At 48.5% G+C, this 15945-nt stretch overlaps 1 protein-coding gene across 2 annotated transcripts in view; it reads right to left on the reverse strand.

Annotated features, from left to right (window-relative positions):
* PTHLH (parathyroid hormone like hormone) overlaps positions 1 to 13925 on the reverse strand; it is a 30926-nt gene extending 17001 nt beyond the window's left edge. Inside the window, exons 1-2 of one of the 2 annotated variants that reach the window (XM_078673754.1) lie at positions 13693 to 13925; positions 6226 to 6560 (exon numbers count right to left, since the gene is read on the reverse strand). In XM_078673754.1, the coding sequence (XP_078529880.1) occupies positions 6226 to 6326 (101 nt within the window). In that variant the 5' untranslated portion in view covers positions 6327 to 6560; positions 13693 to 13925. Of the gene's footprint in view, positions 1 to 6225; positions 6561 to 6960; positions 7074 to 13692 lie in introns of those variants that run through there. The other variant, XM_078673755.1, reaches the window with a different exon arrangement.
* Between the last annotated feature and the right edge of the window lie 2020 nt (positions 13926 to 15945).

The following is a 15945-nucleotide window of genomic DNA, read 5'->3' on the forward strand; positions in this document are numbered from 1 at the left end:
CAGAGTGCACACTGCAAGTCACTGTTCTGGAATGCAAGGGTGTTTTTGATTGGCTAAAGTTTAGAAGGAGAGTTGCAGCTCACGAGTCCACAACTTGTGCCAGCTTAAGTGATTTAAGTTATCAAATGCCCAGCGCATCCACTCCAAATCTCTGTGGGACAGAGGGCAGACGGTCCTGCAACGCCTCGTGGGTGCTGCCGGGTGCAGACGACATCTGGCTGACTCTTGGCAGTCATTGCTCAAGGCGCGCGAGGCGAAGGGCCCGGTCACTGGGCCTCGTGAACCCTGCGATATAGACTTGGAGAGAAACCGGAAGTGCCAGTGAACTCAAGGCACTGCGTGTATCCCTTCTTCAGACTAAGCAGAGGCCGCAGGGAGTGGTCAGGGGCACAAGAAGCCACAAGCCTCAGCAGTGCCGCCTTCTCCAGAGGGAGGAGAGGCCTGAGTGTGTACCCAGGATCACAAGAGGCCACAGACCTCAAGACTCAGCAGTGCTGGGACATCTCCAGAGGGAGAAGAGCCCTGAGTGTGTACCCAGGGTCACAAGAAGCCACAGACCTCAAGACAGCAGTGCTGGGACATCTCCAGAGTGAGTAGAGGCCTCAGTGTGTACCCAGGATCACAAGAAGCCAGAGTGCTCAATACTCAGCAGTGCTAGGACTTGTCCAGAGGGAGGAGAGCCCTGAGTGTGTACCCAGGGTCACAAGAAGCCACAGTGCTCAAGATCAGCAGTGCTGGGACTTGTCCAGAGTGAGGAGAGGCCGCAGTGTGTACCCAGGGGCACAAGAAGCCATTGCCACAGCAGGCCCGCTCTGTCCAGACTGACCCTGAGTGTGTGGTCAGGGCGTGCCAAGCATAGCAGTAGCCCACTTACTCCAAAACGAGCATGTAGCTGGAGTGTGCGTGAGTCCAGGTCTCACCAGGCCCCTCGCTGCAGGGCCATGTCCCGGCAGGAAGCCAGGGGGCAGTGCCTGGTGCCAGATTTGCGGCGGTACAGAACTCTTCGTGGAGTCCAGGACAAAGACCTGCTCTTTTGAGGCTCCTCACAGTGCGGTGCACACAGTAGAACAAAGCACTATATACCATACTAGTTAATAACCAGTGTGTACACAATGCACTAGCACTTTCACAAGAGACATCCGTGCCAGGTCTATCTATGTGACCCCTGACCCCGGCAGACCCTGTCACACACACCCTGCGGACTCTCCGGCTTTACTCTCCCATGTTCAGTCATCCGCCGGCGCGTGACTACCGATATTTCTTCTTTGCATCGTGACTGAAGTAACTGTGCAGACATGTTTTACACTAAGTCATACAGGTGGATGTTTGCACGTAGCTGATAGAAATACAGAAACCGTGCGGTGCGCGCCTTTATATCACAACAACGCACCCTTGCATTTTCCAAGTGTTTCGGGGCTTTTACTGTTTAATGACGTTTCATAGGTATATATATTGCATGCTCTATTGATGTCATCGACGCGAGCCCCTGCCAATCATAGCTCTCCATGAACACTCACGTTTTTCAGAGTTAGCTGACCTTCGAGTGAAACCCTCACCAAACGCACCAAAGGTACCTCAAATTGAAGTACTTCTATCAAAAGAGAAGGACCCCGTCGAAAGAAAACATCTCTGCACATTTGGTGGGTGTCATGCTCATGAAACAAGTGCGTTGATTCAATTGATGCGGCCTGCAGCGCTACGCAAAGCCCAGCAAATAAAGTAGATGTTACACTTGCAGCATCTGAGGTTTTTTACTTGTACTCCTATAGGGTTGCATTAGACAGGGAAACACGTGATGGCGCTATGTACACAGCGGACAATGAACGCCCCAAGGACACTATCTCCTGATCAGGTCCCGGGGATCTTTTAATAGCTATCAGGGATAGGACCTGGAACAGGAAGTGGGGAAAGACCACACCCAGCTCTGCCACCTGATGTATATTTTTCACTTCAGAAACAAAGTCATTCAGGACCTAAGACTCTCTGACCTCTTCTTAAAACTTTACAACAATCCCACCGACAGCTGAATTCCATATCAGGTCGCCTTTGGGTGTTACTTATTTTTCTCTCCTAGGGCAGCTTAAAGCTGGATATTATGTCTGGCTGGCTTCTATATTCCCCAGTTACATTTGGGCAGCATAGGTTTTGGATAAAAACAGGACTAGGCCCTTGATGTGAGTACTCGGGTTTTCACCTTCATACCATGATTATCATGCTCTCACAGCGGGACAGTGAAGAAAAATGAGATTCGGGGAGAAAAGTTATGTTCACAGGATCAGCCAATGTATGCAGAATTCAGGTAGGTTTTATAAATACAGGCGGCAGTGTTCATTCAAGAATATTTTAAGATACTGGCACGAAACGCGCAATATTGCCACATCGCTGGCACAAGGAAGGTGATAACATTAAAAGATATGTTACACCATGTTTGCCGCTTCCAACCTGCCTAAAGCAAGCCAGGAACCTTCAAAGGATGCTGCACGTGCCAAAAAAGGGGGAAAATACATTTTCATACTTAATGTGTCGGAATTGTAATAGAAAAAGACCAATTCCTACCACGTGATACCTGGAATGCACTGCCTTTTTCAAAATGCGTTTACATCAAAAGCTCATATTTGCTAGAAAGTACAATTTCTGCTAGCCCGTCAAATATTGCTCTCGTGTATGTAAATGTTCAGTTTTTAATGTCATTGCTCCACTGACAGCTCCTCCCCACGCCTTAAAAAGTTTATCTTAATTCTGCTTTACCCAATTGGACTCCGGATGAGATTCTCCTGAAGGCGTTATCAGGAAATATCCGAGTAATATTGGCCAGTCGGCACATGCCTCCCTTCCTGAGAGCTCCCACTGTCACCTGCATCTCCATTACGGAAATGTGTCAGTTTCCACATACTCTGGGCCAGTCCACCTGTTTCTCTATTTAGGAAAAGTTCCAACTTCACCGTGGGCGGCTTTGCCTTTGTTTTCATTCCAGGAACCGCCCAGTTTCCTCCCAGGCCTGTCTCCTTTTATCTCTCTCCCTTTGGCCAATTTCCCAGGTTGCCTGCAGGCCAGTGGTTCTATGACTCGATTTGGTATCTCTTCCAGTTTCCTTACAGGCCATTTGGCCCTTATCTCTATTCGAGAAAGCTTCCAATTATGCTGCTGCCAAGTCTGCCTGAATCTCAAATCAGTCGATCTTTCAATTTCCCTAAAGACTAGAGCTCCCAACTTCAATTTAGGCGGGTCCAGGGTTATCTGCATTTGAGAAAACTTAACATTTCCTTGATGGCCAGTCCGCGTCTGTCTCCATTGAAGGAGTCTCCCTATTTCCCCATTGGCCAGACCCTTGTGTGGGAGATCCCTTAGATTCCCTAGAAGCCATTCCCTCTCCACCACCCTCGCCCCCACGCTGTGAACAATGTACCGCGCTTGCCCAGCAGATGCCAGGTGCCCACAAACTATAACAGCCCTTCTGTCTCCAAATCAAGCAAGGGCCCGTGGTTTACAAGTGCGCTGTTTGCAGAGCGGCCCTGCTCCAAAACCAATCTGCTCACTTAAGGCTCATTAAAGCCGCCGCCACCGACGCCTCGCGCCTCACCTGTGTCAGCAGCGCGCGAGCCCTCCTCAGCTGAGCGCTGCGCTTACAGGGGGCTCGCGCAGTGGCGTGACGCAACGTGAGGGGGCGCCCCCTGCTCGGACTCAGGCCAGGGGCCAGCCAGTGCGGGAGGGGGCCCCGGAGCTGGGGGCGCACTGCGGGGGCTGCTGGGGCTTTTGTTGCACCCCTGGGCTCCTGCAACCACTGCAAGGGAACATGGGTCCGTTGTACCAGGAGACCTCTGCAGACGTAGGTGCAGGGATGAGGAGGGTGTCGTGGGTAAGGGCTGCCTAACACAAGCCCCCGAAGCCCCTGTATGGCGGTTGGGGGTGGGGTGGGGAATTAAACCTTCGGGGCGACCAATTTCTTGGGGGGGGGGGCTCTTCTGTGACATATGGGAATCTCGGGGCGTGTCCACATTCTGCAGGGGGGGGTCATCATGTTATGTCACGGCACTGGTCGTGGGGGGCTTATGCTAGCCCGCGTCCAGGAATGTGGACTGTCATAACAGGGCGTGTCTCGTGCAAATCCGAGCAGGGGGACGTGGGTCATCGAAACTGGAAGGGGTCCGTGCAAGCATATGAGGACAGTGGACTGTCACTCCAGGGGCTCGTGCACAAGGACGGGAGCTCGTGCAAAGGCGGGAATTCATAGCAGAGGGCGGGACGGTGGAATTGTGTGCACCACTGGTAGCCAGAGAGGTGCCCTCAGCGGCACCGATCAATGGCCTAGCCCTTTACCCAATGCCGCTTTCTCATATAAATATATATATACATATACACAAATGTATCTATTTCATATTCATCTAACAGTGCTCAAGTTATTAGGCAGCATTTCATATGAAACCATATCTACAGCTGCTGTACCCGACTCCAGTTTCGTTCTATATATACTGTTCTTGTGAACCCTCTTTCTTTCAGTGTCTGCATATCCATCAGTTCAGCCCTTGTTCTTTCCATGGATAGAGGGAAATGTGTTGGCCTGCTTAATTTGAGCCGGTGGTTGGAGGTGGGGCGCACAAAGGGGGGAAACGACGAAAAGAGGTCAACACTCAGAACAGAGTCACAGAGAGAAACCCGGGATGAAAAAAAGTCTGCAATGGTGGGGTACAGGGGCTGGGAGTGTCTGGGGGTGACTAAAAGAGGTTTACGGTGGAATCAAGACTGTGCCCTCTTGTTATTAGCACCCCGGATGTTCGTTGCACCACCCGCGGGCGTCCGAGCTAAACTTTGGGTCCTGCACTTACTGTTTTACAAATTAAGCACTTATTGCTTTACAAATCAAACACGAAAAGTGATGAGATAGACAGCGAGTGGATAGGTAGACAGACTGGCAGATTGATATGCACGTACATGCTACCAGATTGGTGTCAGAAGTTCTGCACTACCACTAGTTGTAAGTACTCGAAAGGCCGGTGGGAGTGGAGGATGTGTGGCTAGCTTGTGGCTAGCTATATCTTGTAAACACTGGCCCCGCTGAACAGTGAATAGAATGTGATGGTGTACACTTTACTGATCTGTACAGTTACGTATATAGTCATGTGAAATAACTTCTCAATGTGAATTCAAAAGCAAGGCGATGCGTTTCGGCTACGACGGAGCCTTGTTCACGTCTACAGATTACTGGGTACATCCGTCCTTTTGTGTTTACATCTTGTAGACACTTCCCTCTACACTCTCAGATTTTCTATGACTTGTTCTCGTTTTATCCGTAAACCTCGTGTTCCACCTTGAACATGTGTGCGCCATATGTGTCTCATTACATCACTGCCCGTCCACCTGTGTCTCGTTATCCACGCTCTTTTTGCTTCAATGCCCTCTCTGCATACTCCTGTCTGTGCCCTCAGCCCCCCTCCCTGCCGGGCCCACACACAGGTGTCCACGCGCCTGCCCACGGAGCAGAACACGCCTGCCCACGGAGTAGAACACGCCTGCTCACGGCTTGCTCCCAGAAGCCAAGACGCCGTGCAGAGGCGCTGCAACGCTGCCTCCATCCAGACGGGGCAAGGCAGGTGCCGCCAGCACCCGGAGCACAAGCGCTGGGGCTCACCAAGCGCTTAGATGCCCCACACCCAGCGCTTGAAATTGAAATATCGAAGTGCAGGTACTCCTCGTCCCAGGGTAGCCGTCTGCTGCTGAGAAGTGCTGGCACCTCCCCATTAAAGGCATTTCAACAGTGCTGAAAAGTACCGGGACAGAGAAGTGCCGATACTGAGTCCCTGACTGTACCTGCTCATTTCAAACATTGGCTCCGACACAGTATACCTTTCTGGCGCTGTTGATTTTACCCCTGAAGAGTGTGTGGCATCCCTCACCGACTCTCCCTGACCAAAGCACTAAGGACAGTGGAAGTTCAAACTCAGAAACACCGCTGCCGCCATCAAACCACTTCACACCCACCAGTGTACAAGCCGCGGGCTGCGGCCGCCGCTGGGGTTTCCTCAGAGGCCGCTCCCTGACAGGCTGCCCTTCAACTACATGCACACTGGGAAAAGCAAAGCCACAGGTCCCCAAATGCAAAGAGAAAAGCCACAGTGAGCTACTCACACCTGGAAGGGGACAGCATGAGAAAAGCTGAGACACACAACACCTCACACACACGCGCAGCAAACAGCCTGGAGAAGTTACGCGTAAAGTTGTGGTACTTACAGTCTGCGGCTGAGTCCTGGCACGGCTCTCCCGTGGGAGGGCGCCGAGCAGCTGAGCAGGAACACGGCGAGGCACCACTGCTGCAGGAAGACCCTGAACATTGTCCCCGCCCGGCCACCTGCGTTCAAAGAAGACACCAAGCGCAGCCCGGGTCACTGCGGTCCGTGCGGGCGCTCCTCGGGCCGGCGCTGCGGGCTCTCGTCCCCCTCAAGTACAGCCGAGGTCCGCCGCGGGACTCACTTCTGACAGCCGCTCTGGAAGCAGCGCCGAGGGCTCAGTCTCCTCCCGTCCGTCCTTGTCTCAGACCAGAATAGCGAGCAAAAGTACGCGAAACACTGCAAGAAAGCGGAATGGGCAACAGGTTAAAAATGCTTGTGGCGCAGCAGATTGGACGTTCACATCTGGGTAGTTACTGTCCTCCACGGGGCTTGCTTTTTCAATGCAGATTCTTTGAATCTAAACACAACTGAAAAAAGTTCTAAAGCTACAAAACTATCCACATTTTAGAAAAAGATTCCAAATACATAAACACTTTAGTAAAACTTTTCAAACGTTGAAAAAAGCCTACGAAATGGAGCAATACAAGTGTAAAGACATAAAGAAAAAGTTTGCAAAAAGTTATAATACTCCCCTCTGCTGCTCAGAGGAGTTTGGGGTACGGGGTGCTGTGGAGACAGACACGCAGTCTGTGTGGGAGGGTGGGGCGAGGGGTGCGGAGATGTGTCTGTGCTGTACCTTTTCTGCCGCAGGGCTCGGCTCTGTCCCCCCTTAGATGTCTGGACCACCACTGGGCGCAGCCCGCGCTGGGCAGGGTGATGGGAGAGCGAGGGGTGTGCGAGGCTTCGCTGGGGAGGGCAGCCCGGCTGCAGGTTGGAGCAGAGTTTCTGGGGCTGGCTGGACGGGGCTGGACTGGGCTGGCCTTTTCTTTTCTCTTTTTTCACTTCTTCTGGGGGGCTCTGCCGGGCTGGGAAGTTTTCACACGCTCTCTAGCAGCGGGACCAGCAGTAGCTCGCGCTGCGGGAGGAGGCTGCTGCTCGTGCGCATAGGTGGAGACATAGGGGCAGGAGAGCGCCCCCTAGGGGTGAGGCCGGGGGACGGGGGAGAGACCCACTGGTGGTACAGAGGAGAAGGCCACCCAGTGGGCTCGGGGCAGACTTGGTTATATTCCCCTCAACGCTGTTGCCTCCCGGACACTGAACTCTCTGAACATCTCAGATCCAGCCTCACCCCGTCTCTCCCCGATGCACTAAGCTGGCCCCTACCCGCCGCACACTGAGCACTGTGCTGCCCCTCACTGACACCAAGCGTGGTGCGTGACCTCTCCCATTCCGACACACAGACACTACACCCTCTTACCTTAAACTCAGTCATGCACACATTACCTTGTTTTCCTCACCTGATACCCAGTGGTACCCCCTCTAACCGAGCACTCAGTCCTAGATCTCCCATAAGCTAAATTCAGAACTAGACCTACCTAATCTAAGATCACTCATTAGCTAAACTCAGAACTAGACTCATTTACTCTTAGATCACTCATAAGCCAAACTCAGAACTAGACCCACCTACTCTTAGAGCCCCCTTTAGCTAGACTCAAACTAGAACCACCTACTCATAGAACACTCATAAGCCAAACTCAGAACTAGACCCACCTACTCTTAGAGCCCCCTTTAGCTAGACTCAAACTAGAACCACCTACTCATAGAACACTCATTAGCTAAACTCAGAACTAGACCCACCAAACTCTAAGATTTATTTATTTATTTTCTTTATTTCTTTATATAATTTATCAAGCGCAACTAATGCTGTTAGGCTTCTTGGCGATGTAGGAACAGACAGAGTTGCTGGATCAGATGACTGCATCAAGTTTAGATCACTCATTAGCTAAACTCAGAACTAGACCCAAACTCAGAACTAGACCCACCTACTCATAGAGCACTAATTAGCAACACTCAGAACTAGACCCATCTACGCTTGGAGCACTTATTAGCTAAACTCCAAACTAGGCCCACCTACTCATAGAACACCTTTTAGCTAAACTCAGAGCTAGACCCACCTATCTTAGATCACTCATTAGGTAAACTCAGAACTAAAGCCACCTACTTTTAGAGCATTTGTTAGCTGAACTCAGAACTAGACCCACCTACTCTTAGATCACTCAATAAGCTAAACCCAGAAATAAACCCACCTACTCTTAGATCACTCAATAAGCTAAACCCAGAAATAAACCCACCTACTCTTAGATCACTCAATAAGCTAAACTCAGAACTAGACCCACCTACTCTTAGATCACTCAATAAGCTAAACTCAGAGCTAGACCCACCTATCTTAGATCACTCATTAGGTAAACTCAGAACTAAAGCCACCTACTTTTAGAGGATTTGTTAGCTGAACTCAGAACTAGACCCACCTACTCTTAGATCACTCAATAAGCTAAACCCAGAAATAAACCCACCTACTCTTAGATCACTCAATAAGCTAAACCCAGAAATAAACCCACCTACTCTTAGATCACTCAATAAGCTAAACTCAGAACTAGACCCACCTACTCTTAGACCACTCAATAAGCTAAACTCAGAGCTAGACCCACCTATTTTAGATCACTCATTAGGTAAACTCAGAACTAAAGCCACCTACTTTTAGAGGATTTGTTAGCTGAACTCAGAACTAGACCCACCTACTCTTAGATCACTCAATAAGCTAAACCCAGAAATAAACCCACCTACTCTTAGATCACTCAATAAGCTAAACCCAGAAATAAACCCACCTACTCTTAGATCACTCAATAAGCTAAACTCAGAACTAGACCCACCTACTCTTAAATCACTCAATAAGCTAAACTCAGAGCTAGACCCACCTATCTTAGATCACTCATTAGGTAAACTCAGAACTAAAGCCACCTACTTTTAGAGGATTTGTTAGCTGAACTCAGAACTAGACCCACCTACTCTTAGATCACTCAATAAGCTAAACCCAGAAATAAACCCACCTACTCTTAGATCACTCAATAAGCTAAACCCAGAAATAAACCCACCTACTCTTAGATCACTCAATAAGCTAAACTCAGAACTAGACCCACCTACTCTCAGATCACTCAATAAGCTAAACTCAGAGCTAGACCCACCTATCTTAGATCACTCATTAGGTAAACTCAGAACTAAAGCCACCTACTTTTAGAGGATTTGTTAGCTGAACTCAGAACTAGACCCACCTACTTTTAGATCACTCAATAAGCTAAACCCAGAAATAAACCCACCTACTCTTAGATCACTCAATAAGCTAAACTCAGAACTAGACCCGCCTACTCTTCGAGCACCCATTAGCTAAACTCCCAACCCGATCCACTTGCACTCAGCTCATTCTCAGATTTGTCACAGACTGAATTCTGAAGTAGACCAACATTCACTGAGTTCAGTCTTAGATCGCTCATAAGCTAAACTCAGAACTAGACCCACTGACACTGAGCTGAGGCCTCGATCTAAACTATAACTGTCCACTGGCACTGAGCTCAGCCCCAGATCCCTCATGGGCTAAACTCAAAACAATACCCGCAGCTTAGTCCTAGAACTAGTCCCACTTACATTGTACTCAGTCCCAGATCTGTCAGAAGTTAAATTCAGAACTACACTCACTTACAGTGCACTCAGTCCAAGATCTGTCATAGACCAAACACAGAACTAGTCCCACTTAGACATAGCTCAGTACTAAACTTACAACGAGTCCCATTTACATTGTACTCAGTCTCTCATAAGCTAAACTCAGAATTACACCTACTTATGCTGTACTCAGTCTGAGAACTCTCATCATCTAAACTCAGTAGTAGTCCCACTTAGATTGTACTAAGTCCTAGATCTATCCTAAGCTAAAATCAGAACTAGATACACCTTTACTAAATCCATTCATCCCCCTCAAGGTCAATCATTTGTGCGGATTTTCTCTTAAGCACTAAATTACACTCTAGGCTTCTGCCACTAAACCCAGACTTTCTTTCTCCTAGCCAGGGTGCAATCACAATCCATATAATATGTTAGTCTCAATCATATTCCCCGTCTAGCACTAAACATACTCCTTTACCACTGCAGGCACCAACCGAAGTCCTATTGGCAAATACACTCAGTCTCACCTGCCCCTCTCAGGTGCAAAACTCTGCCCATTCGCACCTAAAAGAATTAACTGAAATCTTCCCCTGATTATAGAGAGACCTGGCCCTCCACCTTCTCACCGCACTAAACTTAATTATATCTTTTGTGTTCTCACAAAACTGAAATGGCCCCTACTTACCCATATCCATGTAATCCATATCAATACTGGACAGTCCGTGCAGCCATATTCACAGACACAGACTAAACTGGATCAGAAAAACCCCTTCTTAAGCATAACTCACAATCCCAGCCCCTTAGTACTCGAGATTCAGTCCTGCCTCTCTCCTGCATTGGCTCAATCAACCCCCACCCCTATCATTCACTAGATACCAGTGGGTGATCACCTCATGGTCATTAGACACAACCCTCTCCAACCTATGAACTAGATTCCCTATAATCTCCTATCGTGCTCTACACTAGTCAATCCTACCTCTCTCCTAAATCAGACTCAGTCATACCCCCTTCTGTTCACTAGATAACATTCTACTACCACCTCTAGGTCAAAAAACACAAACCTCCCCACTTACGCACTCGAATCTCTTTCAAACCCTATTATGCTCTACACTCAATCCTACCTCTCTCTTACATCAGACTCAGTCATACCCCCTACTGTTCACTAGATAGCATTCTGCTACCACCTCTAGGTAAAAAAACACACACCTCCCCACTTACACACTAGAATCCCTTCAATCCCTTATTATGCACTACAATCGATCCTGCCCCCCTCAATGAAACTTTATCACACTTGCTTCATGCCATAGACACCATCAGCTACCACCTCTTGCTCATGAAACACAACCCTGCCTGAGTTGTGTGCTAGCTCTGCTTGTATAGCCTATTGCAGACTATAGTCAATGCCACCCATCTGTTGTACACTAGATTCAAGGGATGGGTATGCCCAGATGTGGGTCCCGTGCTCGCTATGCCACCAGATTTAAGCTATTCTGGCTGAAAAGGGCGCAAACTCGGAAAACGGTCCTAGGATGCTTGTTTCTGGTCCAGGGAGGATCTGGCCTGGCAGTTCGGACTGGACTGTTCCCATGGGGAACAGGGTCAAGACTGATTTATATATGGATGGGTCTAAACTGGAATGGCGTGGCGTGCAGAAAAACTGAAGGATTTAACCCAGATCTGTGAGTGGGGGTGAATGTTTGATTGATTCAGCGCTCCGTCCATCATCTATTCTCTTTGTACACCAGATGCAATCCTGCTTCCTCTGGGTGCACCAGTGTCAATCCTGTTCATCACTTGTTTACTCATCTCTCTCCTTTCTCCATACCCCCTCCCCCCCCTCTTGTTCACTGGCCTCAACCCCACCCTATCTTCTGTATTAGGCACAATCCCCTTCCTCTTAGGACCCATCCTACTGCTCCACCTGGCTCACTTCTATACACCTACTCAATCTGCTCCCTGTTGTGGAGTAGACTCACCTTCTACCCTTGGCAGGCACGTCTTCCCTTTCCCTCCTGCACAGACATCTCCTGTGGGGTGGACTCAGTCCTCTTCCCCTCCCCTCTTTTGGGCTTTACCCCCAATCATGCACATCTCTTGTGCTCTAAACTCAATTCTGCCCCCTTCCAAGCACTATAATGAGCACCTCCTATTCTGGGACTTAGGTCAGCTCATTCCATCTCAGGGACTTACTTAACCCTTGCCCCTTCTCGGGCACTCGAGAGAACCCGAGGAAGCGAGTGCACTTTAGCCCCGCTTTTCCAATTACCTGCCTGTGCTGTGTTGGCCACTAGGTCATCACGCGACCGCGTACCTGTCCCATGCGCGCGCGCCACCGCCAGACCGCGCCAAGATAAACCTATTGCCTAAAAGCGCCAGTGAAAGAGCCCCGAACTTTTATGCATTTCAAAATGATGTTATGGCCTCCCCCTCGCCCGCCGTCCCACGTTGAGAATCCATTCATCACTACTGGCCTAAAAACGCGTGACGCCCTCCAATCAGATCCGAAATAAAAATCGAAGCGTATTGTTGGCCTGCAGGAGAGGGGGAGTCGGCAAGCCTTCGCTCTAATGCGCTATTTGTGGGACAGAACGCGCTCCAGCGAGGATAATATTTCTTCATTTTTTAGCATTCAGAACACGCTGGAAAATTGAAAACTTTCCAGACCAGAAAAAGGCTGTGAGCATGTTTCCCTGCCCTCCGATGATTGCCGGGCAGGCACCCCTGGTGGCATCATTAAGCACAGGCACATGTTTTCTTAGCTCCCAAATCCCGCTACGGAACTTAAGGCGCTAAGATTAAAAACCGCGCGTCTGTGTTGTCTGTGGATCAGAGTTTACCGATGCATAAAAGGGTGCAAGATAGCTAATACAATGAGGTATGCCCTCAGCCGATCTATAAAACACAACTGCCTGTTGCTGGAAAGCCAGCAGGGGGGCAGCACGCACGTGTTGACAGCATGATAATAGGTCGATCAATAACAGATATTGACACGGCGCTCATTTCACTTATCCGTAGATATCTGTGCAATTTACAAAGAGGTTCTAAAGAAGTTCTCACGATCTGTGTTTTCAAATGGCATAAGCAGCGTTTGAACAAGTGTGATGCAGGCACGGTATTGCTGTATTGTTCACACCGATACTAACAGAAACCACCTCCTGTAGCTCGAAGGAGCGCCCCTTTAGAATAGATTGTATGTGCTGTGAACGCAGTTTTCTTAAATGAGACATAGGATGTTTCGATTCAAACGTGCTTTGCATACAAATCACACAGAGCGTCAGCGGTAGCCGGGAGTCTGTCTTCCAGTGGCACTACACAGACGGTCAGCGGTACCCAGGACGACAACGAAACAAAAGTTGCAGGCTCAGCACTGGACCAGATCAGCCCTACGCCGTCTCCCATTCACACCCCCGCCCCCCGCACGCGGATTGCAAAGCATTAATAACTTGTTTTAATGTTAGTTTATCGGAAGCACATCTGGTCGCCACATCAATGGCTGGTTGCCATAAAAATCCGTTTCTGCGCTAGATTCATGTGCATCAAAGGCACTGTTAACCAAAGTTACTAAAACAAACTTATCGCACTGCAAGCAAGTTAAAACAACGTTTTCTGTGCATATTGCAATCGCCAATCAACCACCAGCCCTTCCTTGTGCTCGCCTGGCACCTGCACCCACGAGAAACTGGCAGGCAATGACCAGACCCAGTTAAACTCTATGCCAGGTAGCTCTCCTTCAAGACACAGGTGAACATATCCAAGCTTTGCAGTGTGAACTGTTCACGTTAAAACACCCCTCTAAAATACCTTCTCGGCGCCAACTCAGGCAGCCACACAAAAGTTCGTAAATACTTGCAAAAGTGTAGACAACTCTACTTACATTGACAGCTTTCTGCAATCTGCTTCCCTGGGACGTGGCTGTCTGGAGGTGAAAAAAATCGGCGCTGGTATCTTCAGCTGACACCACCACAGGAGGCTGTCTCTCCTCAAAGGGAATATCGGAGCAAAAGACAGAAAAACTTCGGCTGCCGCAGTAGTTTGTAAGAAGTGAATAAAAGTGGTAAAAGTTTTGCTCGGGACGGCCGCGCTCGCCTCCTCTCTCCTAATAAATAAGGCGCTTCCTCGTGGGGCTGCCCTTAATAAAGAGCGCCCTTTCTGACATCATAATCCGCATTCCCTTCTGGGCTGACAATCACCTCCGCTCTGCCGATGATGCGCGCACATGACTGTTCAGCCCTCTTTTTTTTCCTCTCGCCTGGAGTAGCGGACATGTGCCAGCAAGGGCTAGATGTTTGCAGTTTTTTTCTCCTCTTCGCGATTTACTGTATTCTCGTGTGAGGTGAATGGGCAGCGCGAGGAGGCGGAGGGGGCTGCGTCCTCCTTATCTGAGTTATGTCTGTCCAGAAAAAAACTAGTTAAGTGCGCCCTCCCACCAGCAAGCATACCACGAACATAAGACTTCAAAGAGATTCCTAGACTGCCTGTGAAGTGTAATCACCCCAGGCCCACAAATCACCCTTCCATGGGCACCACAGAGCGAAGCTGACATTCACCTGCACCCATGGGTGCTGCTGGAACTAGGAGGCTGAAGGATTTACAGGCTCAGAGGAGGCTCGAAAACATTTATTGACACTCAGAACACCTCAACGAGGCCCTGTCTTCTGGCCTAAACTCACTCCCTGCGGACCCCGCCCCATCTTCTGCACATGTGGGTCACTGTCCCATGCCCATTTCACACTAGAACCACCCCACCATTCTCCTGTCAAGCCGCTCCGCAGCGCCTAGATACCAGGTTTGCTTTGCACTTTGATTGCAACAGAACTCTCTCTCTCTCGCTCTCTGCTCTCTCTCTGCTCTCTCTCTGCTCTCTCTGTCTGTCTCTCTCACCCACACACACGTATAACATACCTATTACTATAAGGACCATTGACTGTAATGAAGCGTGTAATTACTATTCTAACTCGAGGCGCGCTTTGATAGTAGAGTAGGTTATAAAGCACACCAAAGCAAGTCTAATTGCACTTCTAGGTTTTTTTGATACACTTGGTCGGAACTACCACCCGGTCCTCATAATGCACCAGTCCTCACAAAGAGAGTGTATGTCTGGTCTGCCAAGGTTAACACAGCTATGAGGACCGAGCCAGTCCCCACAGTGAGGGTTATATATTATACATATTATACAGTGAGGGTTATATATTATACATATACATATATATATATATATATATATATATATATATATATATATATATATATATATATATATATATATATATATATATATATATATATATAGTCTCCTGTTTCGGCGAATGAAGGCTTGCAACCCGACCATAAGGTGTGACGCCCTTCAGCACCTCCGACTTTGCACTATCTATCCCCAACGTCCTGCATCCACTCCACAGCAAAGACTAGAACTCCCGGCAGCTAAAGGCAATGTTTATCCATTTATTTGGCGTGCGAGAAACATCAGCGCGTTTCAGTTGTGCTGCAACCTTGTTCACTTATGCAGCGCAACCAAAACGCATTGATGTTTCTCGAACACTAAATAAATGGATAAACACTGCCTTTAACTGCTGGGAGTGCCGAGTCGAGTCTTTGCTGTGGATTGGATGCATAACATGGGAATATATATATATACAGATATACATACTTACATACATATATACATACAGGTACCTGCTACAGAGATCTGTGTTGCAGAGCATAATACCAGAAAGAAAACTCACATGCTTATAACATCTTTGCAATCTCCAGTCATTTGTTTGAATCTTTAAATAGCTCAGTGGCTTAATGCCTCTATTGCACACATACTTCTTCAACCTACATGGTACAGATTGCAACCAGGCAGAGTAGTTTATGGAGCTAAGTGCCCACTGCAAAGATGTACATGCAGCCTGCACTGCCTAATCTGTTAAACCTCATGTGTTGCAACACAATCTTTCATTATCTAAGGTCGTTAGAATGGGGTTGGTTCAGCAGTGCTAAACACTCATTAAGTGTCAAGAACACACACTTTTCATTGTGTGCTATGCATATTACAGAGACAGGCAGAACTGACATACTTAAAAAACAAATTTTTAAACAAAAAGCTTGTCAGAAACACTTTTAAATCTCACTTTATCTCTTATTA

Source organism: Lissotriton helveticus, chromosome 1_1 (genome assembly GCF_964261635.1).
Source record: "Lissotriton helveticus chromosome 1_1, aLisHel1.1, whole genome shotgun sequence".
NCBI lineage: Eukaryota > Metazoa > Chordata > Amphibia > Caudata > Salamandridae > Lissotriton > Lissotriton helveticus.